Source organism: Trachypithecus francoisi, unplaced genomic scaffold (genome assembly GCF_009764315.1).
Source record: "Trachypithecus francoisi isolate TF-2019V2 unplaced genomic scaffold, Tfra_2.0 Lachesis_group4, whole genome shotgun sequence".
NCBI classification, from domain to species: Eukaryota; Metazoa; Chordata; class Mammalia; order Primates; family Cercopithecidae; genus Trachypithecus; species Trachypithecus francoisi.
The window spans coordinates 130,863,147-130,888,275 of record NW_022681469.1 but is presented as its reverse complement, the minus strand read 5'-3'; the positions used below and the strand labels follow the sequence as shown (position 1 = coordinate 130,888,275).

The 25,129-nt window shown below is 42.7% G+C and overlaps 1 protein-coding gene across 8 annotated transcripts in view; it reads left to right on the top strand.

The window, feature by feature from the left end:
• Positions 1 to 25,129, top strand: part of AOAH (acyloxyacyl hydrolase) — a 191,330-nt gene that overhangs the window by 143,486 nt on the left and 22,715 nt on the right. For 7 of the 8 annotated variants that reach the window (XR_004433104.1, XM_033193614.1, XM_033193612.1 and 4 more), the window contains exons 14-16: positions 12,093 to 12,129; positions 12,880 to 12,954; positions 21,416 to 21,588. Coding sequence is in view for 7 of the 8 variants with exons in the window: in XM_033193614.1 (XP_033049505.1) it covers positions 12,093 to 12,129; positions 12,880 to 12,954; positions 21,416 to 21,588 (285 nt within the window). In the remaining variant the exon portion in view is untranslated. Of the gene's footprint in view, positions 1 to 11,624; positions 11,693 to 12,092; positions 12,130 to 12,879; positions 12,955 to 21,415; positions 21,589 to 25,129 lie in introns of all 8 variants that reach the window. The other variant, XM_033193613.1, reaches the window with a different exon arrangement.

The following is a 25,129-nucleotide window of genomic DNA, read 5'->3' as shown; positions in this document are numbered from 1 at the left end:
TTAGTTAATACTAGGTATCTTCTCTAAGCTAGACACTCTGTTAAGGACTTTATACACTCCATCTTCATTTAATTCACAGACCAACTCCCTTTTACAGAGGCTCACAAAGGTTAAGTAACTTGCCCAAGGTTCTTTAGCTTGTCAGGGGTATACCTTAAGCCCTGTCTGTCTCATACTAAAGGCCATGCTCTCAACTATGCCATACTGTCCACTATTTGGGTTCTGGCTTCTAAAATCGCTATTCTGCTGCCTCAGACAGTTAGCAGCAGGGAATCCATATGGGTCTGCAGTAACCTCAATTCTTGCCTCCTCAGAAGAAAGAATTTGATTGGGAGCATCGGGCAGACAGAGAGAACAAGGCACATTTTAGAGCAGGAGTGAAAGTTTATTTAAAAGTTTTAGAGCAGTGGCCAGGCACGGTGGCTCACGCCTATAATTCCAACACTTTGAGAGGTCGAGGTGGGTGGATCACTTGAGATCAGGAGTTCAAGACCACCCTGGCCAACAGGGTGAAGCCCCGTCTGTACTAACAAAATACAAAAAATTAGACAGGCATGGTGTCGCTTGCCTGTAATCCCAGCTATTCGGGAGGCTTAGCAGGAGAATCGCTGGAACCTGGGAGGCAGAAGTTGCAGTGAGCCAAGATCGCTCCACTGTACTCCAGCCTGTGCAACAGAGCAAGACTCTTGTGGGGGAAAAAGAAGAAAAAGTTCTGGAGCAGGAACAAAAGGAAGTAAAGAGGACCAAACAAACGACATGAGACATTCAAGTGCGTAGTTTGACCTTTGACTTGGGATTTCATATGCTGGCATTCCGTGTGCAGAGTGGTCTGCCAGCGCTTGAGAGGGGGCTCTGTGCAGTGTGTTCACTGAAGTTACACGCATGCTCACGTGAGGCATTTTTCCCTTACCAGTCAAGTGTTCCTGGAGGAAGGTCATATACCAGTTAAATGTCATCATTTTGCCTCTTAGTGCGCATGCTTGAGTCCACTCGCCAGACTCCTGAGATCTTATGGGGAAGCTGCTGATCACCGGTTTCAGGTGTTTTCTATCTACTGGGAACTGGCTTTTCCCTGGTGCTGGCTGTGACCAATTATTATTTTAGAGAAGTGGTCGCCTGACACTCCTGGGGGCAGGATGCCTCCCCTGCCCCATTCATGTCTGACTAGCTACCTATTCTGACAAGACAGCAAACACCTGTCCTGGAGTACGATGAATGTCAGAATTAAATACCTGAACCCACAGAACCCAGCACTCTGCCAGTCCTCTTTATCAAAAGAGGCCTTCTTGAAAAGAGAGAGACAAAAACAAATGAACAAACAAACAAACAAACAAAAAGTTAAGGATGAAGAGACAAACTATAAATAAGTGTTAATCCAGGCTTAGCTAAATTCAGTTACACATATAAGGACTTATTTTTATAACACTGTCCCCACCCCGCCATGATCTCTACTATGGAACAAAATAGGTTTTGTACCTTTAACTAACTAACTGAGCTTCTGCTATTGTATTCTTGCCAAAAATTGCATAATCTGAGTTTAATCATGAGGAAACATAATACAAACAAAAATTGAGGAACATTTTCCCAAAAAAAAAAGGCCAGTATTATTTAAAAGTGTCAAGGTCATGAAAGACAAAGAAAGACTAAGCAATCAGTTTAGATTAAAAGGACACTATGGAGATGTGATAGCTGAATATAGTATGTGATCCTAAATTAGATCCTAGCCCAGAACACAGTCGTTAGTGGAACAGTTAGTGAAATTTAAATAAGGTCTATAGATTAGGCAATAATATTATACCGGTGTGGATTTCTTGATTGTCCTCATTGTTCTATAATTATTGAAGATGTTCACATTTGGCCAGGCACAGTGGCTCATGCCTGTAATCTCAACACTTTGGGAAGCCAAAGCGAGTAGGACTGCATGAGCTCAGGAGTTCAAGACAAGTCTAGGCATAGTGAGACCCCTCTCTATTAAAAATTAAAAAAAAAAAAAAAAAAATCAGCCAGGTGTGGTGGCACACACCTGTAGTCCCAGCTACTCAGGAGGCTAAGGTGGGAGAATCACTTGAGCCCCAGAGGTAGAGGCTACAGTGAGCCGTGTTTGTGCCACTGCACCCCAACCTGAGCCACAAAGTGAGACCCTGTCTCAAAAAAAAAGATGTTTACATTTAAATAATCTGGGTGAAAGCAAGTATACATCCTTTGTTCTACTTTTGCAACTTTTTGAAATCATTTCAAAATGAAAATTTTGAAATAATTTTTTAAAAGCCACAGAAAAGAGTATTGTAAAGAAGCAGAGAAGGCACCTATGTCAAGCTCAAGCAGGCACTCAGTAAATATCTGGTGAGCCCAACTACTGGGTTGAGTATTTGGTTTCAACCCAAAACCTTGAGAGGATAATGAGAAAAGTTATTTATAACAAAACAATGAGGACATTTCTGTTTGCAGAGCCTTGACACAGTGTGGTGACAGCAACAGAGACAGATTCTGGTACCAATTTTTGAGATGCTTCATCTAAAAAGGCAAATGCTTATAGATATACTCAATGCCTAGAGCATCAAAACCTGCTGTTTCTCCTAAGGACAAAATGCATCTCCAAGATATGGTGTTTAATCACTAGAAACTTTTAAAAGAGAAAAAATTCAATGTGACATATCTCATAGAGAGAGAAACAAATCACTCTTTTATTACTCATGTATTTATTATTTATTATTCCCATTTTTAATACTTTCAAGGTCTTGAAATTTAAAGTTTCACTAAATAATGGAGGCATTCTGATTCAAATGGGACTATTTCTTAGGACTTACTCATGCAACTCTTCCTGGCTTATTGTTTCATGCAAACCCTCTAGATAGGAGCAGGGCATGCATGACAGTGACTGTAATGTGAAGAGTGTGTGCTTTTGATCCATCTGTTTTGTCAAGATTTTTATCCTGCACTGCTTGAAACAGCACAACTACAGAGGAAAAATTCAGAAGCAAATGCCTTACACGTTTTTAATGTCATTGGCGATGGCTAGGACTCCTGAAGTCCTAGTGGGATGTCCTTTCAACAGATATCTTATGTTTAGGGCTTGAGATAAAGGACATCAGGGAAAGTTATCTGCTGCTTGTATTGATAGCTTGAGTGAGCTGTCATTTCTATCAGCGCCAAAGCATCCTGGGATGAGCCTTTTACCTCTGGTATTCTCTTTCACTTTCCTTCTGCTCATTTTCCACTTGACTTTGCCCCACCACTCCCCTCCTCTCTTTTCTCTCCAATATTGCAATAGGTGCTAGAAATAGAAAGACGAGAAAGACAAAGCCCCCGCCTTCAAGGAGATCATCACCAAATGGCAAACAAAAACAAAAAGGAAATCACGGTGCTTCTGGTGAAAGGGCAGTGAAATAAAGGCAAGTTGAGGCCTCTGGACGTAAGAAGCACTTAACTCTGTCTGTAGAAGTAGGGGAAGACTTTACATAGGAGTTAAAATTTGAGCTGAGAGCCCTGAAGAAATAAATAGGAATTCAAAAAGGACAGGGAGATGGTGACTCAGAGCTGGGAGGCTCTGAGGGGTAAACATCTTTGAGGAAGAGGGAGAGAGAAGTTGGACATGGCTGAAAGATATTTGTGGGGCTGTGTCAGGCTTTGAGGCTGGAGGCAGATCACAGCTACTGTGGAAAGGCTATTATTATACATCCTTTTAAAAATCTATGTTTTAGAGAATCATTTAGCTGAAATTCAGAGCCACACTTGTGAATCTGAAGGCATTTACAGTAGCAGAAACACTATCAGAAACTGCCACAACAAACAATTGTTAAGTGTCTACTATTTTGAGCTCAAGGTCAATATAGTAGTCTCAATGTTTCTGCTTATTGCAAGCAAATATTTTTAGAGAAGACAAAGAATTTAAATTTCTCATGATGGATTTTTTTAATGGATTGTACAACTCGTTCTCCTGAAAATACCTCTAAATCATAAAAATAAAAGCAAAATCTACAATATTTAAAATTCTAGTTCATGTTCAAAAATGTTAATAGATACATTTTAGGTCATAGTATGATATAGTATTTTTTCAAGAACTTTTCATACTCTTTTTAACAGATTCTGGTTTCTGGTTTCAAGTACAATGGAGTAAACATATCCCACCCTGTCTCTCCTGCTGAAAATAGCTATAAAACCTGAACAGAGTGTATGGAATAGCTGGAGCACTCTAGAAAGTAAATAGCAGGCCAAGTGAAGAAGAAAACCAGAATTAGGACCATCACCAAATGAGCAATTAGGTTAGCATTATGCTATCCTCTGGCGTCTTCCAACCTGGACTCAAGGCAGCCCAAAACTCAGAAGCAGCACAGAGAGGTCACTTCTAGAAGAAACCTTCTAGTTCTCACTCTAGACATGGGAAAGTGGTCTCCTGGCAGTAACAGCAGAAATAGTGGGGACATACAGTTGCCTAGAATTCCAAGAAGGTTGGAGGGAGACTGCCTCTCCACTGGAATACTTGTGGTCCCAGGAAGGTGGGGCAAATCCCTGTTGCCTTTTTCTTTTTTTGCAGGGGGGGATGGAGTTTCACTCTTGTTGCCCAGGCTGGAGTGCAGTGGCATGATCTTGGCTCACTGCAACCTCTGCCTTCTGGTTTCAAGTGATTCTCCTGCCTCAGCCTCCTGAGTAGCTGGGATTACAGGCGCCTGCCACCACGCCCGGCTAATTTTTGTATTTTCAGTAGAGATGGAGGTTCACCATGTTGGCCAGGCTGGTCTCAAATTCCTGACTTCGTGATCCACCTGCCTTGGCCTCCCAAAGTGCTGGGATTCCAGGCGTGGGCTACTGCGTCTGATCTGCCTTTTTTCTTATTCTGTTCTCCCATCACTTGGGGTCACCATGAGTGAATTTTTAGGAAGAGCACAGCAGAGCAGAGCACTAAAGCCCTGACTTTCTGGCTACAGGACCAAATTGTGGAGTCCAGGGAACCAGAGAGTACTAGAGAGATCATGGGAAGGGAGGATCTTTGGAAAGCAACTCCGTAAAAGTGTTTCTGAATATGCATTTATGGAGGGATAACCAATGCTGGGATTATGTGAAACGTTTCTCTTCTTTCAATGCCCTGCACCTTATTTAAAAGAAACTCGATGAATCAGAATTCAGACTTTGAAGGCCTGCCTGGACGCTTTTCTTCTCGTCACTGGAGACAGGTGGGCTCTCCATCTGGACCATCTTGACAAATAAATAAAATGCTCCTATTCCAAGGTCAAACCTCTTTCATTTCATCAAGTTATGATCGCAGGGATCAGAATATAGAATTCTTAAGGGTAAAGTGCCAGTTCTTGAAATGTTTGCCTTGCTTTGCCACATCCCACAGGCTAGGAGCTATCTATCTTTTCTTGCTGCAGTCAGCATTTTCTCTAATGATAGCAGCACGGCAAGCAATTGGGGAGAAGTCTATGTACAAGGGAAGAAAGACAATAGAGACAGAGAAAGAGAGAGACACAAAATGTTGATGAGTCTGGCAAAAGGATAACAGAACAGAAAAAGGAAAGTAAGAAGAAAGTGTGACGTGGGAAATACATAAACTAATCACATAATCTCAAAAAACAGGTTTCGAAAGGAAATGGAAATAGTGGAAGGCGCAAGAACTTCGGAACAAAGAGAATTCTAGGCTCCTAGTATGGATACCTACTATAAAAAATAGACACTTGGGTAAAGAAGAACAGACAAGTCCTCACTCCTTGGGTGGCTGTTTGTGATTGCTTTGTAAAAATTTACCACGGCCAGTTGCCATTGGTCTCCCATCCTTGTCCTGAGTGGCAAAGGGACCCAGGGGTGTGGGCACAGGAGGGGATGCTCATGTGGCATGTCACAACAGGCTTTCGTTTTCATTTTTCCCAAGCTCTGTGGGTGCTCAGCACCTCAAATTCCCAGCTGTACCCTAGATAATGAAGAAAAGTATTGCTCAGACCTGGTCCTTTAATTATTTTTTTCCCCACTCATGGCTTGAACTTTCATTAGTTTTCATTTCTCATTAAGAGAAAAATCAAAGAATGAGAATTAAACATCTCCCAGTCTATTATCTCACTAAATATAAGAAGCTAAGAGTCACGGCACTGGAACTGAATGAAGGGCCCAGCCTATGCATGTGCCACCGCAAGATCCACACAGTGCATGGGGGCTGTGCTCCTTCTCTTCTGTCCTCTGGAGGACAACAGGGAGCACTCACTTCCAGAAAGACTGGAGCCCCTATACTGAGGTCTCAGTGTTATGAGAGCTGGCACCTTCCCTGAGCAGAAATAATAGGCCTCAAATCACACTGGCTTTTCCTCTTTTCAAGCATTGGGGTTGGATTTTCACTAATCTCTTAAAATTGTTGTCTGGGCATAGTGGGTCATGGCTGTAATCCCAACACTTTGGGAGGGCAAGGCAGGTGGATAGCCTGAGGTTAGGAGCGCGGGACCAGCCTGGGAAACGTGATGAAACTCTGTCTCTACTAAAAATACAAAAATTAGCTGGGTATGGTGGTGGGTGCTGGTAATCCAAGCTACATGGGAGGCTGAGGCAGGAGAATACCTTGAACCTGGGAGGTGGAGGTTGCAGTGAGCCAAGACCGCACCAATGCACTCCAGCCTGGGGGATAGAGTGAGACTCCATCTCAAAAAAAAAAAAAAAGAAAGAAAGAAAGAAAGAACGAAAGAAAGAAAGAAAGCAATGTTCCCAGTGCTCAATTATGTGTCTACCCTCATAGATACTATTTGGAAGGTATTGAGGCTGCGTCCAGCTCATCTGTTAATCCCTGCTTTATGGCAGGCACATGACAGTGCTCAAGAAATGGATGGAGTAGGTAAAGGAGCAAATGCACACTGCAATGGACTGATTACTCCTAATTTGTATGGCTATGTGCATTTTAGTAATTCCTAGGCAGCACTCCCCTTGAGAAGTGAAACAAGAAAAGAATGCCCACTCTCACCACTCCTATTCAGCATAGTACTGTAAGTCCTTGCCAGAGCAATCAGGCAAAAGAAAGACATAAAAAGCATCCAAATAAGAAAAGAGGAAGTCAAACAATCTCTCTTCACTACAAGGTGGTTCTACACCTAGAAAACCCTAAAGACTGCACTAAAAGGCTCCTGGAACTGATAAACAACTTTAGCAAAGTTTCAGGATACAAAATCAATGTACAAAAATCAGTGAAATGTCTATACTTCTATAACATTCAAGCTGAGAGCCAAATCAAGAACATAATCCCATTTACAACATCCCAAGAAAATAAAATACCTGGGAATACATCTAACCAAGGAGGCCAAAGACCTCTACAAGGAGAACTAAAAAACGTTGCTGAAATCATGAATGACACAAGACAAATGGAGAAATATTCCATGCTCATGAATTGGAAGAATCAATATTGTTAAAATGGCCATACTGTGCAAAGCAATCTGCAGATTCAATGCTATTCTTATCAAGCTACCAGTATCATTTTTCACAAAATTAGAAAAAAACTATTCTAAAATTCATATGGAACCAAAAAAAAAAAAAAAAAAAAAAAAAAGGCTGAATAGCCAAAGCAATACTAAGCAAAAAGAACAAAGCTAGAGGCATCACATTACCCAACTTCAAACTATACTATAAGGCTACAGTGACCAAAATGCATGGTACTGGTACAAAAACAGACACGTAGACCAATGGAACAGAACAGAGAACCCAGAAATAAGATGGCACATCTACAGCCATCTGATCATCAATAAAGTCAACAAAAATAGGCAATAGGGAAAGGACTCCCTGTTCAATAAATGATGCTGGGATAGCTGACAAGTCACAGGCAGAAGAATAAAACTGGACTCCTATCTTTCACCATATACAAAAATTACTCAAATGGATTAAAGAATTAAATGTAAGAGCTTAAGTATAAGAATCCTAAAAGAAAACCTAGAAAACACCATTCTAGACATCGGTCTTGGGAAAAAAATTATGACTAAGTCTTCAAAAGCAACTGCAACAAAAACAAAAATTGATAAGTGGGACCTAATTAAAGACAGTAAAAGAAACCATCAACATAGTAAACAGACAACCTACAAAATATTCACAAATGATGCATGCAACCAAAGTCTAATATCCAGAATCTGTAAGGAATTTAAACAATTGAACAAGCAAAAACCAAATAACCCCATTTTAAAAAATGGGTTAAAGACATGAACAGATACTTCTCAAAAGAAGACATATAAGCAGCCAACAAGAATATGAAAAAGACTCAGCATCACTAATCATCAGAGAAATGCAAATCAAAACCACAATGAAATACCATCTCACACCAGTCAGAATGACTATGATTACAAAGTCAGAAAACAACAGATGCTGACAAGGCTGCAGAGAAAAGGGAATGTTTATACACTACTGTTGGGAATGTAAATTAGTTCAGCCACTGTGGAAAGCAGTTGGAAATTTCCCAAAGAACTTTGAGAACTACCGTTTGACCCAGCAATCCAATTACTGGGTGTATATCCAAAAGAAAATCAGTTATTCTACCAAAAGGGCGTATGTACCCATATGTTCCTCACAACACTATTCACAATAGCAAAGACATGAAATCAACCTAGGTGCCCATAACAGTGGATTGAATAAGGAACATGTGGTGTATACACACCGTGGAACACTATGCAACCATAAAAAGAACTAAATCATGTCATCGCCAGCAACATGGAGGCAGCTGGAAGCCATTATCCTAAGTGAATTAAGGCAGAAACAGAAAACCAAATACCATATGTTCTCACTTACAAGTAGGAGCTAAACAGTGGATACTCATGGGCATAAAGATGGCAAGAACAGGCACAAGACTACTAGAGGTAGGAGGGGGCAAAGGTTGAAAACGAGAGTCAGAACGGCGATTATTAAAAAGTCAAGAAACAGATGCTGGCGAGCTTGTGGAGAAATAGGAATGCTTATACCCTGCTGGTGGGAATGTAAATTAGTTCAACCATTGTGGAGGACAGTGTGGCGATTCCTCAAAGATTTAGAACCAGAAGTACCATTTGACCCAGCAATCCCATTACGGCTATATACCCAAGGGGATATAAATCATTCTGTTATAAAGATACGTGCATGTGTATGTTCATTGTAGCACTATTCATGACAGCAAAGAGATGAAATCAACCCAAATACCCACTGATGACAGACTGGATAAAGAAAATGTGGTACACATACACCATGGAATACCATGCAACCATAAAAAGGAACGAGATCATGTTCTTTTCAGGGACATGGAGGGAGCTGGAAACCATCATCCTTAGCAAACTAACACGGGAACAGAAAACCAAATACCATATGTTCTCACTTATAAGTGGCAGCTGAACAATGAGAACACATGGACACAGGAAGGGGAACAACATGTGCTGTGGCCTGTCGGGGGAGTGCCAGTGTGGGGAGAGCATTAGGAGAAATAGCTAATGCATGCTGGGCTTAATACCTAGGTGATGGCTTGACAGGTGCGGCAAACCACCGTGGCACATATTTACCTATGTAACAAACCTGCACATCCTGCACATGTATCCTGCAACTTAAAATAAAATAAAAAATAAAGAAAATTACCTATTGGGTCTGCTATGCTCAGTACCTGGGTGATGGGATCAATTGTCCCCCAGACCTCAGCATTACACAATATACCCAGGTAACAAACCTGCACATGTACCCCTGAATCAAAAATAAAAGTTGAAATCAAAATAATAATAATGATTCCTTGCCTCACTACAAAAAAGAAAGAAGACGACATAGCCATTTCTGAAAAAAATTAAATGTAGTATTCCAATACAGCCCAGCACTTTCAGTTAGGTATACCATATGCCCAAAACGCTTGAAAGCAGGGACTATCCATAGCAGCGTTATTCACAGCAACCAAAAGGTGGAAACATCCCAAATGGCCATCAACGAATGAATGGATAAACAAAATGTGTTACGAATAAAGCTTGAGGACATTATGCTGAGTAAAATAAACCAGACCCAAAAGGACAAGTAGGACTTGAGCCGTCTACATGAGGTACCTAGAATAGTTAAATGCAAAAGGGCAGAAAGTAGAAAGGTAGTTATCAGGGGCTGGAGGGAGGAGTTAGTGGAAAGTTATTCTTTATTGCATTTTGAGTTTTGGTTTGGAATGATGGAAAAGTTCTGGAGATGGGTGGTGATGATGGTTACACAACAATGTAAATGAACTGAATGCCACTGAATTGTACACTCAAGAGGGGTTAAAAGATGAAATGAGGCCAGATGCGGTGGCTCACGCCTGTAATCCCAGCACTTTGGAAGGCCAAGGCAGGCAGATCACTAGGTCAGGAGTTCGAGACCAGCCTGACCAACATGGTGAAACCTCATCTCTACTAAAAATACAAAAATTAGCCAAGCATGGTGGCACATGCCTGTAATCCCAGCTACTCAAGAGGCTGAGGCAGGAGAATCGCTTGAACCCAGGAGGCGGAGGTTGCAGTGAGCCGAGATCATACCACTGCACTCCAGCCTGGGCAACAGAGCGAGATTCTGTCACAAAAAAAAAAAAAAAAAAATGTATATTTTACCGTAATAAAATGGAAATAAAGCAATATTTATTTAATGTACTAACATTCCTGAATCAACCAAGAGAACATCAGTGCTGCCTGTACAGCTTGCCACTAGCTGTATGTGAAAAAGAGGCAATCATTGCATAGCTACACAGCTTCAGTGAGACACAGGCCAGCACACCCTTCATGGCTGCACATTGCCCTTTCTCCCACATGGAACTGGAAGAACATGCCTGGGTCTGCGGTAAAATGCGCTTATCCCCAAGCTTCCAAGGCTGGAGGTTATAGGAGACTCTTCCTACGGAAAGGGGCAACAGGATGGTGTTTCTCCAACTCATCCACTGAGTTGCACCACCCACCTGAGAATTACTTGCTTATTTCTAGCAGATCTGTCTCTTGGGGACAAAAAGACAGTACACGAGTTTGGGTTCACTCTTTCTCAACGACAGCCTAGAGGAGCACTGTCCACAGGAAGCCAGAGTTCAGCATGGCAGACGGAAGGGACTGGTTCAAACTGCAGTTCTTCAAATGAGTACCTGTGTGGCTTTGGGCAAGTCACTTAAGTGGGCCTCAGTTTCCTCATTTAAAAGTGGGAATACGACAGTGCCTACCTCACACAGTTGTACCACAGCTTAAATGAGCTGTAAAAGTGTAACAGCACCTAGAATAAAATAAGTATTCAACAAATATGATTTTCTTTTTGTTGAGGCAAGTCTCTCTCTGTCGCCCAGGCTGGAGTGCGGTGGCACAATCTCAGCTCACTGCAACCTCCACCAACCAGGTTCAAGCAGTTCTTCTGCCTTAGCCTCCAGAGTAGCTGGGATTACAGGTGCACGCCACCATGCCTGGCTAATTTTTTTGTATTTGTAGTAGAGACGAGGTTTTGCATGTTGGCCAGGCTGGTCTTGAACTGGTCTCGAACTCCTAACCTCAAGTGATCCGCCTGCCTTGTCTTCCCAAAGTGCTGAGATTACAGGTGTGAGCCACCACGCCTGGTCTGGATTTTCATATAAGAGATATGTTACAGGTGGTAACAGAATGGGACAGGATGGTCATGTGTATCATTACAAGAGTTGAAATATATCAGCTCTACAATCTGAACCTTGTGTTGGCCAGACAGCCTGCGGGAGCCTCGGGAGTGTGCAGGAATAATAGGAGGAGATTAAATGGGACTCTCCAAGGAGGTGGGTAATTCTTGTAATATTCTTTGCATTTTCCTCTAATTCTTCAACTCATTCTTTAATATTTTCAGTAGTTTGTCTGTTTGGTAGTAGATACATACTTTTTTCTCACATCTACGAGAAGATTTACTCATGTATGCTTAGGAAATGTCTGAAAACCCATGAATCCAAAGAAATTTTGGTTTTGCAAATAAATAAACAGAAAAGCCCTTAAGGAGAGTTCCAGGATTAAACACTACAGAAGCTGATTGGAAGCAAATTATTTCCATCAATGTGTTGGTCAGAACAACCTTTGACCAAACAGTAATGCTGCTTTCATGAGTTCAGCCAATCAGACTCCCATACTGATAGTGTGAAATTGAACTCACTAACTTTAATTGTTTTCTTAATTTTAATTATTCAGGTGCATCTTCCCGAAACCTGAAAAAATTTATAGAAAGGTAAGTGGAAGATAAAAAGTTGTTTTTAATTTGGTTGCTCATTTTGAATAAGGAATGAAAACTCTGTTATTACCCCAAAATCATTTTTACTGAGCATAAATAGCTTGTTAGTCACTATCCAAACTCTAGGATATCACTCCTTGGGCCAGTGAGCATAGAAAGTGATTAATTTGCATATGTCCTCAAAGAAGGGTGATAAAAATGCATACAAAGTTGGTAAAACTTAGGTCTGACAGACAAAAGGATGATGTCATATTCCTGCTTTATGAATGAGAAAGCATTTTTTGTGCTTCTTTGGGGCTTGAAATTCAGAAGCAAGGCTCGAGTTGTCCTGACTGAAAGCCTCAAGAAGGCTTTGCCTTTTCAAAGTTGACTATGGGTCCACGGCTGCCAGGATATCCTAAGAACTTGGACATAAGTAACCCAATAACTCACCTGTGCTTATTGATGCAATTGCTGTGAAAGATGCCAAGAAGATAGTATTGTGTCTATTTACCCAGGACCTCAATCCATTCTTTTCAGTTTTATGCATTTATGTGGCCTTTCTCTAATAGGCAAGTGGGACAACGATTATAGAGAATAAATGGGAAGTGGGAATGGTGGTTGGCTGTACTAGAATGAAAGAAAAATAGCAAAAAGGTTGCCAAGAGAGTGGTCATACCAAGATTTTCAAAGGCCCAGCCTGTGTCACTGGCTACATAGCTAGGTTTCCAAGTATCTGACTTTCAGATTCCATCTATGCCTTCTCAGCTTGTCTAGAAACAAGATGTTGGACTATCCCGCCATCATTATATATGCCATGATTGGAAATGATGTCTGCAATGGGTGAGTTATTGAGAAAAAGTGTTTTCAAGATTCTTTGACTCTGGGCTCTTCCCCACCCTCTCCTCACCAACTCCACTCCATTATAGCAGCCTGCTGTTCAGCTGAATTTCTCTGTCTTAGAAGCATGGCTGGGCGCAGGGGCTCACACCTGTAATCCCAGCACTTTGGGAGGCTGAGGAGGGCAGATCGCCTGAGGTCAGGAGTTTGAGAACAGCCTGGCCAACATGGTGAAACCCTGCCTCTACTAAAAATACAAAAATTAGCTGGGCATGGTGGTGTGTGCCTGTAATCCCAGCTACATGAGAGGCTGAGACAGCAGAATCACTTGAACCCAGCAGATAGAGGTTGCCGTGAGCCAAGATCATGCCACTGCACTGCAGCCTGAGTGACGGAGCAAGACTCTATCTCAAAAAAAAAAGCAAGTTCTAGACACATGTGAAATCAACAGTACCAATCTGTGACGCTGAAAGCTTCTTTTGAAAATATCTGCTCCATTAATTATCAACTCTGATGTAACAACAAATGGGTGCATCCTGATCCGTTGTATCCCAAGAAATGTGCTACTAACTGACTGAGAACCCAAGATTGGGAATTGTGATTTTTTAAATCAAATAAGGCAGAAGCACAGTTACCCCATAAGAGCATCGATCTCACTCATATTCTGATCTACTTTACTTCCTCATGTGGAAGAGTCAGCTTAGACGCACAGACCTACAGCATTTGCAAAGAAACTGCGGAACTCATGGCCAATCCTATTTATGCCCATGGCCCATAGCAAGAAGGTAATTTTGCTAAACTGCTGATATTGGTAGTGACTTCAAAATGGTGAATTCCTTAGTTCCTATATAACATTTGGGGAGGTTTCTCAAAATCTGCGTACACCCCTAAGAATATGATGCATGTATGAATGCCATCTGTCCTGTGATTATGGCCAAAAAAAAAAATGGTGAGACAGGATTTAGAGCAACTCCCCAGTAGCAATAGCCACCCACTCACTATTTTAGGAAACAAGAAAGTAAGACCAAAAGAAGTTCATGATTTGCCCGAGGCAGCAGGGTTGATTAATGGCAGAGCTGGACTCCACCCCAACTGTGCTAGAAGTGGGCCATCCTGCTCACTCCCCCATTTGCTTTCCTGTATTTCACTTGCCACGCTTTCCAAGCCTGTGCTGAAAACAAAACTCAATAGTATTAAAGTGTGTTTGCCCGCACAGATAAAATTCAGATGGCAAAGGAGATGCAGGCATAATCAGTGAAGTGTGTTCAGGGGAGGAGATGCCATAATAATCCAGAGACTCTGATATGCCAGATGTCACCTTGGTGCCCTTAGGCTGGTTTGCTGCTGGCCCCAGAACCCCAAGTTGGCCAAGGCTACATGCTTGGCACCAAGGTCTATGAGGAGCCACCTGGGACTTTCCAGTGAACAGCAAACAGCCTTTAAGGACTGCCATAAACCGAGAGGTACATCACTCTCTATCATTCCATCCTTCCCAGCAGCCCTAAGAGGCAAGGATGATTGTCCCATTTTACAGATGAGGAAACTGATTTGGCAAGGATAAGGAACTTGCCTGTTCTGGTATTGAGCGTCAAAGCTGGGAGCCAAACCAGGTTATCTAACCAAATTCCATTCCCTGTCTGTAGTTCACACTGTCTTATTTCCTCTTTGACTCACTCACTTTTTTAAGTATACGGTGAGCAACATGATGTGCCAAGCACTGTGCCAGGCTCTAGGATATGGATATGATGGCAAAGAAGCCACAGCCCCTGACATCAAGGAGCTAATGGAAGGAGAAACACCATGCTTCAGGCTCTAGCTGCCATCATGAAACAGAACAAAGCTATGGTCAAATCAGTCATTGCTCCCCCAGCCCCCAGAGCATGTCCTTCCAGAGAGGAACAGAGAGCAAACTGACTATACTGAATAAAGAACATGTGCAGAAAGAGACTCTGGCTCCAAAAGCCAAAATCCCTGAAACTGTATTTTTCCAGCAAAACCTTCTTACCCAGACCCCTCCAGCCCAGTCCTACTTTTCCTTTCCCAAAGAGCTAAAGGGCAGGCAGACATCAGCCAGAGACCTGTGCTGGCCTCTCCCCTGCTGGGGATCTGGGTAGAGAAGCAGCAAGCATTTGGGTGAAAGAACAGAGTTGGCAGTATGGGATGTCCCTGTGGTGCCCACTTTGTGATGTCCTGTGCAGGGGTTAAAAAAATAAAGACAGATGGCAACTATACCTCCCCATCTGCCAGAACGTCAAGGTGGAGTAGATTTCCCCAAATGAGCAAAGGGATTTTATAAAAAGCTCAAGCAGCAAGGAGTTACATAATAAGTCTGTCCTGGAACAAGTTTTAGGATATTTGCTTGACTTTTTTCTTTTCTTTTTCTATGACAATGCTAGCTCTTACTGAAGCAACACATTTATGTGCTTTTTTCTCAATTCTCTAAACTCATCTAGTTACTCAACAAATACTGGTTAAATGAATGAGTGTCATGATTGGAAGATAGCTTTTAGCCTCAGGAAGTCAAAAAGAAAGATCACATAGAGAATCTGGCTTTCTCATTGTAACCCTGCTCAATTTGATTTAGGCTAACTCAGCTTCCTTTGCGCTTTTCCGATCACTGCCCTTGAGGGCTATGTAATGTGAATAATGTGAAAGGAGAAACATTCCTGAAAACAAGGCAAATGTTGGGGAGCTATAGCAGCAGAACCTTGGGGTGACAGAGGCAGTGGTGGGAAACGGGAATGGCCTCAGAACGTTCAATCATAAAGGCCAGTGACAACCCTTCGCCAACATCCCAGTGCAGCATCCCTGAAATGAACATGGTAATTGCTGGAAATTCCATAGAGTTATATAAGCATCTAGCACTAGCCCCATAAATGGATATAGTTTCATTTGTTACAGTGGACAATCACAGGACAGATGGCATTCATACAAGCATCATATTCTTAGGAGTATACACAGAAAGTATAAATTATACATTTTCATCTTATGGAGAGAGCCAGGACCACCCACACAGGGTGTCTGTGCCTGTCTGCCCCCAACTATTGTTTTTCTTCAATGCCAGTGCTTCAGGTTATGCCCTGGGCAGTTGACCAGCACTGCATTAAGAGGAAGCCAGCCGAGGCACTGACAGGTCACAGGCCCCAAGGAGCCTGCACTAGTGAGAAACCATCCATGCTATTTATTCAGATGATAGAAAAGCCAGCAGGGAAGGGAATGGAAAGAGCTCCTGCTGCTCAGAGGAATTCTCTCTCCCAGACTCCTCAGTGAGAGACATGGGTAGCAAAGGGAATGATAAGGAGGTTCCAACCAGCCAGCATGTTCCAGGCCACGCCCACTTTTAAGGGATGTTTAATGTATCTCTATGCATGGGGTAATATGGGAGGCCTCATCCGATTCCCAGTCTGTATCACGATGCCCCTTCTACCCAGCTACTCAGGAGGCTAAAGTGGGAGAAGCTTGAGCCCAGGAGTTCAATCCTGCAGTGAGCTATGATCATACCACTGCCCTCCAGCCTGGGTGATAGAGCAAGACCCTGTCTCTATTAAAAAAAAAAAAAAAAGATATCTCTTCAAGGGGATTGGACGAGAGCCCAACAATGTGATTGCAACTGGCTGGCATGAAGAAAAGGGCTAACTCTCTTACCTGGGTGTTTCAAAAACACAAATGCTAGCTGTGAGTGAGGTGTGAGCACTTGACCACTACAGTGATCTGTGCTTTAGCTGTGGCTCCAGGAAGCTGGTTTTCTGCGCATGCTGATCAGTTTCTTCCTTGAGAAGGGACACCTCTCTCTGGCACCGGCCAGGTAAAATCTGGCTGGCTTACCTGCCAGGGTAATGAAATGATCAGGCTTATTTTGCCTGATCAGACACAATTCATTAGGGCAGGACAGGCTTCAGAGTCACCCTCAGGAGTGAGGCTGTTCATCTGTTCCAAGCCTGGCCATGTGTTCCTGACATGTGTGAGAGCATGTCAGTGAGCACAAATTTCTCTCTCATTATTTTCCCCAGTGTGGCCACAGTGCCCCAGGCTGGTTTTCACATCTTCTTTGTTAGCTGAGCACTCTCGATCTCTCACCTATCCATCTGAGTGTCTGGGGTGAGCTCGCTGGTGTGTGAGAAGGGGCGCTGGGACCCTGGGGTGGGCAGACAAATCCGGGGTGGCAGGTGCCTGGGACACCTGGGTTGAAAAGGGTTAAACACCTTCAGCCCAGCCTATTCGTCCTTTGGCAGACACCAGAGAGACGAGACCTAGGAGATAGTTCTCAACCACTAGGGTTCTTTGGTCTCCAGAATACTAGCACAAAGTCTCCCCCAAACATCACCAGAGGAAAAAGAGTACACAGATAAAAATGGCATTGAAAACTTTTCAGAGGGCCGGGCGCGGTGGCTCGTGCCTGTAATCCCAGCACTTTGGGAGGCTGAGGCAGGCAGATCACAAGGCCAAAAGATTGAAACCATCCTGGTCAACATGGTGAAACTCTGTATCTACTAAAAATAGAAAAATTAGCTGGGTGTAGTGGTGCGCACCTGTAGTTCCAGCTACTCGAGAGGCTGGGGCAGGAGAATCACTTGAACCTGGGAGGCAGAGGTTGCAGTGAGCTGAGATGGCGCCACTGCACTCCAGCCTGGGCAACAGAGTGAGACTCCATCTCAAAAAAAAAAAAAAAAAGAAAAGAAAAGAAAAGAAAGAAAAAAGAAAGGAAAACTTTTCAGGGACAGAAGTCAAAAGGCACCTTCTATGGCATCTGGAAGGGGTGATTGCCCCATGAGTCACATAGACTCCCTTGCCCTTACCTGAGCTAAAAGTGGGTTGATTTTTGCTATGCAAATTAAAAGTAAATTATATAGTTGTACAAGGTGGAACAAAGGTAACTGGAGAATGTTTCATTAGCAACACCAAGGCTTCCATTTTTATTTCACTTAGCAACTAGCCATGTTGATTATGCTTGCTTAATTTGTGGGTGCCCTTTCATAAGTACAAATTAGCTCAGATTCTTCGTTTAGCATCAGGGTTGTGCCTCTAACCAAAAAAATAATTATTTAATGGGGATTTGGGAAGACTTTGTCCATCTTAACTCATCTTGCCCTTATGTGGTTGGAGAACATTAGCTCAGCATAATTGCTTTGTGCCAAAGCATGGCTGTATCAGCAGGAAAAAAAAAAAAAAAAAAGTGTGCCAAGGCAAAAGTGAATAGGCAGTGTGTGCCAGCTTTACCAATGACAGAAGAAAGGAAATAGATACTCAACTTGCCTTTCATTTCACCCTTGCTGTCACACTTCAAACACACAGTGAATACAGAACCTGAATACTTGGGGCAGGTTCTTCAGTGCTGCTTCTGTGCATATAGGAATCAAGCCAAAGCCCCTCCCCATGCTTCTGTGCTAGTAGGTAGGCAACCTAGTCACAAATTGCTGTAGCTGCTTTTTATCAGGTTAGGAAGATTTTTATTTTTAAAATCGTGTAATTTTTTCCTGACAATGGAAAACATGAATTTAGCATGCAGTTCTACACCCTGAGAGTTTGTAAAATTAGACATCTTTTTTTCTCCCCCCTTAGGAGACTCTAGCGATCCATTACATAGTTTTGAAGCACATACAGCCAACCGCAACTGCCACCCTACTGGCTACCCCCACAGCACCAAAAGTATTGTTGTAGTCAGCAATACTTTTTAGCCATCTTTCTATATTAATACATACAAATTACTTCTTTTTTTTTATTCAGGTGAAATTCACATAATGTAAGACTAACCATTCTAAAGCAAAAATTCAGGGGCATTCCCAGTTCACAATGTTGTGCAACCAATGATACCTAGTTATTTTATTCTTCTTAACAGCTATATAGAGTTCTATTGCACGGGTATACCATAATTTATGTATTCAGGCTTCTGTCTTTTTCCAGTTACACACTACACCAAGCAGTCTTGCAGTATTTGTGTGCACATTTTTGCACATTTGTGGAAATGTTACTATAGGATAACTTCTTGAAAGTGAAATTCCAAGGTCAAAAGTTGAGCCAACTTCAAATTTGGATACATTTTGAAAAATTGACCTCCAAAAAGGCAGTGCCGATATTCATTCATGAGCTCCCTTAAAAGTGAGGTTATGGATCTCTGGGGGCCCCTTTCTGTCCCCTCTTCCCATATCACTTATGCCCCGGGTCCAGCCTCTGAGTGATGGACTTATTTTATCTGGTTCACAATCTGTCTTAAGTTCCCTAGAGCTGCCGTAACAAAGTACCAAAACTGGATGACTCAAAATGCAGACATGTGTTCCATCACAGTTCTGGAGGCTGAAAGTCCAAGATCAAGGTGTCCGCGGGGCAATACTCCCTCTGAAAGCTCCAGGGAGAACTCCTTCCTTTTGTCTTTCCGCTTCTGGTGGCTCCCAGCGATCCTCAGCACTCTTTGACTCATGACAGCATGACAGCTGTAACCCCAGTGTCTGATTCTGTCTTCACAAGGCCTTCCTCCTGGTGTGTGTCTGTGTCCTCTCCTCTTCTTTTTTTTTTTTGAGACGGAGTCTCGCTCTGTCCACCAGGCTGGAGTACAGTGGCGCTATCTCGGCTCACTGCAAGCTCCGCCTCCCGGGTTCCCGCCATTCTCCTGCCTCAGCCTCCCGAGTAGCTGGGACTACAGGCGCCCGCCACGGCGCCCGGCTAACTTTTTTTGTATTTTTAGTAGAGACGGGGTTTCACCGTGGTCTCGATCTCCTGACCTCGTGATCCGCCCACCTCGGCCTCCCAAAGTGCTGGGATTACAGGCGTGAGCCACCGCGCCCGGCCCTCTCCTCTTCTTATAAGGATTCAGTCATTGAATTTAAGGCCCACACTAATCCAACATGACCTCATCTTAACTAATGACAACCATAAAAACCCTATTTTCAAGTAATGTCACATTCTCAGGTACACTATTTAACCCACTATAGGATCACTAGGGAAACTGGAATTTTAAGTATGCAAAAGAGAAAGTAACACTGTAGCATTGTTCCATTTAGGGTAAAGACAGGCAGTTAGAGCCTAAAGAGTGGATGAAAACCCTAGAAAATTCTGTGTTCTACTCCCGAGTTAATGCAGCTTAGGATCCTAATCCAAGTTTGATGTGTTCCTGAAGGTGTGTCCAAAAGTCAGTTGTACAAAGAAATGAACAATAATAAACATACTAATGCCAAAAATATTTTAGCACCCTTTGCCTGTTAAACATAGCTTTCTTAAATAATTTCAACTTTTATTTTAGATTCGGGGGTACATGTGCCCATTCGTTGCACGGATATAGTATATGATGCTGAGGTTTGGAGTACAAATGACCTTATCACCCAGGCGGTGAGCATAGCACCCAATTAAACATAACTTTAAATCAACCAATGGGTGCAATTTTAACATAACTTCAAATGACGTCTTTGCAGTATTTTGTACATTCCTTACTTCTTTTCCATACCAAATGAAAATAAGTAAGTCAGCTTAAATTCAATAAATGTCTGACTGAGGGCAAAGATTCATCACTTTCAGCTCACTTAGGAGCTTCACCTTTGTCTGACATGCTTTGATTTTAGGACTGTGTCTCTCATAACTATTTTCAGCACTTTCTTTTTTTATTTTACTAACTTTTATGAAATAAGAAAATATAATTTAAAAAATCAAATACCCTCTATAGAACACAAGCACTACTATATAAAGACAACAATGCAGGCTGGAATTGTTGGTTGGAAATGTTGTTGCAGGGTATAGCCTGGCATAGAAATCCATCAGGAAATGCATGCAAGTCCAAATCCAGTGCAGGAACTGAAGAATAAAAAGCAAGCTATAGTGCGGACATATAACTTGGTCAGTAAGATTCTGTTTCCTAACTGTGATATATTTGAAAAGTTTTAAAGACCAAATTACAGACCTCAAAGTGTCAAATAAATCATAAGCAATACCAGACCCCTTTCATTTCAAAAATTGTGTAAGTCAGGCCAGTGAGTTTATGCTACAGGAACAAAGGAACAAACGGCCCCTAAAATCTTAGTAGCATAAAGCAACAAATGTTTACATCTCTCTCATACTACTTGTCCATCAGAGATCACCATGGGACTCTGTTCCGAGATTCAGATTGGTGAAGCAGCTATTTAGAACATTGCCTATATCCATGCAAAGAAAAAGAGCATTCTAGAAGGTGTCTCATCACCAAATATGACACATGTCACTTTAGCTTACCACTCATTGGTTAGAACTAGTCACATAGTCCACTCAACCACAAGGAAATCAGTAAGTACAGTCTGACTATGTGCCAGAAAGGTAGAAATCCAGGAATATTTTGCAAATAGCTCCAAGGACCACCACATTCTCTCTTTCTCTCTCTCTCTCTCTGTGTGTGTGTGTGTGTGTGTGTGTGTGTGTGTGTGTGATGCATCTTGTATTTGCATGCAACTTGCATGCATCTATCCTTACAATCAACCAAGATATTTTCTATTTATTCCACCAACAGGAAGAGTGACCCAGTCCCAGCCATGACCACTCCTGAGAAACTGTACTCCAATGTCATGCAGACTCTGAAGCATCTAAATTCCCGCCTGCCCGATGGCAGCCATGTTATTTTGTATGGCTTACCAGATGGAACCTTTCTCTGGGATAATTTGCACAACAGATATCATCCTCTCGGTATCAGTTTGCAGATTCTTTTACTCTTTAATAACATCAATGTATATATAGTTCAATGTATATATGGTTCAAACCATATAGAAATGTGCTTAAAATGCCATCATGGAACATGGGTCAGAGCTGATGAAGGCAAGAACCCCCAGGTGCAGTATCTAAAGGTCATTATCCAGAGGTGAGCAGAATCAGATCCAAAGGCAGAAAGGGCAGAAGTAATTCACGAAGAATTAGGACACATCAAAAGGTAAGCGCTCAAACCAGGAAATTCCTCTAACAGAAGGTGAAATGTAAAATGAGCTGAGGAAGCCCAAACAGGAGACAGACCCATGAGTCAAAGACGGATTTCTCTGAACCTCAGTGGTCAGTGCCTCCTGGTGGCCTGTTAGAATTGTCTAGAGCACGGTCCTCCAGCCTGCTCGTTTCCTGCTTCTACACCGTCTTGGGGTCCTTAGCTCTGAAAGGCTTTCAAATGTTCCCGGAACTTTCTAATGGCAACACAAATATTCTTGGTACTGTACAAATAACATAAAAGTGCTAGTAATTCACATTAAGAAAGTGTGATCCTTAACCCTGTGAGATAGATGTTTTCATCAACCACAATAATTTCATTTCATAGAGGAAAAAACCAACACTCAGAGAGGTTAGGTAGCTTGCCAAATATCACAGAGTTCACTGAATATGTTGTAGCAGGGCTCTGCTTTCTGTATTTCAGAGGAGAATGTATTTATTAAGTGCCAACTATGTGCCAGGCACTGTTCTAGGCACAGGGTAACCAGCAGAAAACACAATAGTCCTAAGTTCCTGCCCACAGAAAGCTTATATTACAGTGGGACAATGACTCAAAAGTATGTCAGAAGGTGGTAAGTGCCATAGGAAGAAAACTGAGCAAGGAAGAGGAACAGGGAGCTGGCCTAGTCTTCCCTGATGAGCATCTATAAGAAGAGGCCTGGGAACCCTCCTCTCAGCCCCATATTGACAGCACCTGCACCAATCTATCATGAAGAAGGGGCTATCCTTTCCCTGGTGTTACCCCACTCACCTCCTGAGCCCAACCTACTAAAAGGTGCTGGCAGTCCAAGCACCTTCTTAGGAGTCAGGTGAGAAATTCAAAGAAGACCTGAAACTCATTCCTTCACGCCCTCCTTAGAGGGGGTGGGTGGGGAGCAAGATTTCCAATTTCAGGCCATCAAGAGCCTTTTCTTGCATATACAACTTTGTGTATATCTTTCCAGTCTTCCCTTGTCCTCTTCCTGCAGTCCCTGTCTAAGACAACCCCCCTACTTCTCCCTCAGGAAATTCTGCCTCTCCCCACCTGGGAAAAGAGTAAGGGTCCTTTAGCTAGCTCTCAAAGAGCTCTGGTCTCTTAATTGGAGGAACAATAGTGGACACCCACATTCCAGATTCTCCACCAATAAGGATGAAACCATTTTCCTCTTGAATTACTCATGTATCACAAATATTATTATCCAAGCAAAACACTGTCCAGCCTCACCTAAGTAGAGAGCATATTCTTCCTGTTCATGCAACTTTGACCACGCCCCCTTAGAAATAACATGATCACACATGGAACTTCACTCCATTCTGGGCTGCTTTGCATGTATAAAGGACACCAACCTTGCATGCGTAAAGGACACCAACCTGGGCTAAGAATGTCTCTTTGAACCACGGGATATGAAAATTGTACATCTGCCCTCAACTGATTCTTTCAGATTTCCAAATGTCTCTCCGACACTAAGAAATGCTTTGGAAAGAGAAGCTGGGGGCAGGGAAGTTTGTTCCCAATTTACTCCATCACAGTAATAGCTACTTGACTTCCATTTTTCTGATTTCAAATCCCGTTTTCTTTTCGCAAACTCTGGTTACGCCACCTCCATAAATTCTTTCCGATATGCCATGCAATTCACTTGATTTATGAGACATGTTCGGTTTCATAAATATGAGACCAAATGTAAGAATGACTCCATGTAATTTGGAAAGGACTGGAGGAAGGAAAAATGTGTGTAAGAATATAAGAATGAGGCCAGGCACGGTGCCATGCCTGTAATCTTAGCAATTTGGGAGGCCGAGGCGGGTGGATCAACTGAGGTCAAGAGTTCAAGTCAAGCCTGGCCAGCATAGTGAAACCTCGTCTCTTCTAAAAATACAAAAATTAGCAGGGCGTGGTGGCACACGCCTGTGATCCCAGTTACTCAGGAGACTGAAGCAGGAGAATCGCTTGAACCCAGGAGGTGGAGGTTGCAGTGAGCCGAGATCGCACCATTGCACTCCAGCCTTGGTGACAAGAGTAAAAAACAAACCAACCAACAAACAAACAAACAAAAACTCTGTCTAAAAAAAAAAGAATGTAAGAATGGTATGTAAGAATGACTCCATGCAATTTGGAAAGGACTGAGGGAAGAAAAAAGGATGATTGGGGGATTTGTCCACTTCTGTGGATTCTCTAGGCCAGTGGTTCTCAGCTGGGGGCAACCCACTCACCCCCACCCTGCTTTTATCACATCTGGAGATAGAAGAGGGGTGCAACTAGTCTGGGTAAAGTGGCTCATGCCTGTAATCCCAACACTTTGGGAGACTGAGGTGGACGGATCACCTGAGGTCAGGAATTCAAGGCCAGCCTGGCCAACATGGTGAAGCCCTGTCTCTACTAAAAGTACAAAAAAATTAGCCAGGCATGGTGGCAGGCGCCTGTAATCTAAGCTACTTGGGAGACTGAGGCAAGAGAATCGCTTGAACCCAGGAGGGGGAGGTTGTAGTGAGCTGAGATCACACCATTGTACTCTAGCCTGGGCAACAAGAGTGAAACTCAGTCTCAGAAGAAGAGGGGTGCAACTAGCATCTAGCAAATAGAGGCCAGGGGGTTTGCTAAACATCTACAATGCACGAGACAGCACCCCAAAATCAAGACAGTCATACAAGGTTAAGAGACTGCTCTAGACTTTGCCTTGTCCTTCTCAAGTGGACTCTTTCTGGCAGCTAATCACACCCTAGCATGTCACAGCACAAAATGGGAAGAAGAAAAAGATAGAACAAATTTGTTCTATAGAAACATCAGTAGTTTTGAAAAAAAAAATCCAATCAAGGAGAAAGCTGAAACCATCTAAAATTTGTTTGATGCTGATAAGTAATTATTCACATCCTAAATTATCTCTGCTGCCTGGTTGCCATGGGAAATAAATTATAAATTTCTCAACAAAGCATCAAGGTCCTTCCTAGAAAGGCTGGGGAAGTAGATGGGATTTGTCCAGCATCCCCAGGCCTCCTTTGACAGGACTCATAACTCACACAAGATGATAGACTGCAAGAGGGGGCCACATTAGGAAGGTGTGATTCTTTTTTTTTTCTTTTTTTTTTCTTTTTTTTTTTTTGAGATGAGGTCTCACTATGTCACCCAGGCTGGAGTGCAGTGGCGCAATCATAGCTCACTGCAACCTCCGCCTCCCAGCTTCAGGCAATTCTCCTGCCTCAGCCTCCCGAGTAGCTGGGATTACAGGCGCCCGCCAACACACCGGGCTAATTTTTTGTACTTTTAGTAGAGATGGGATTT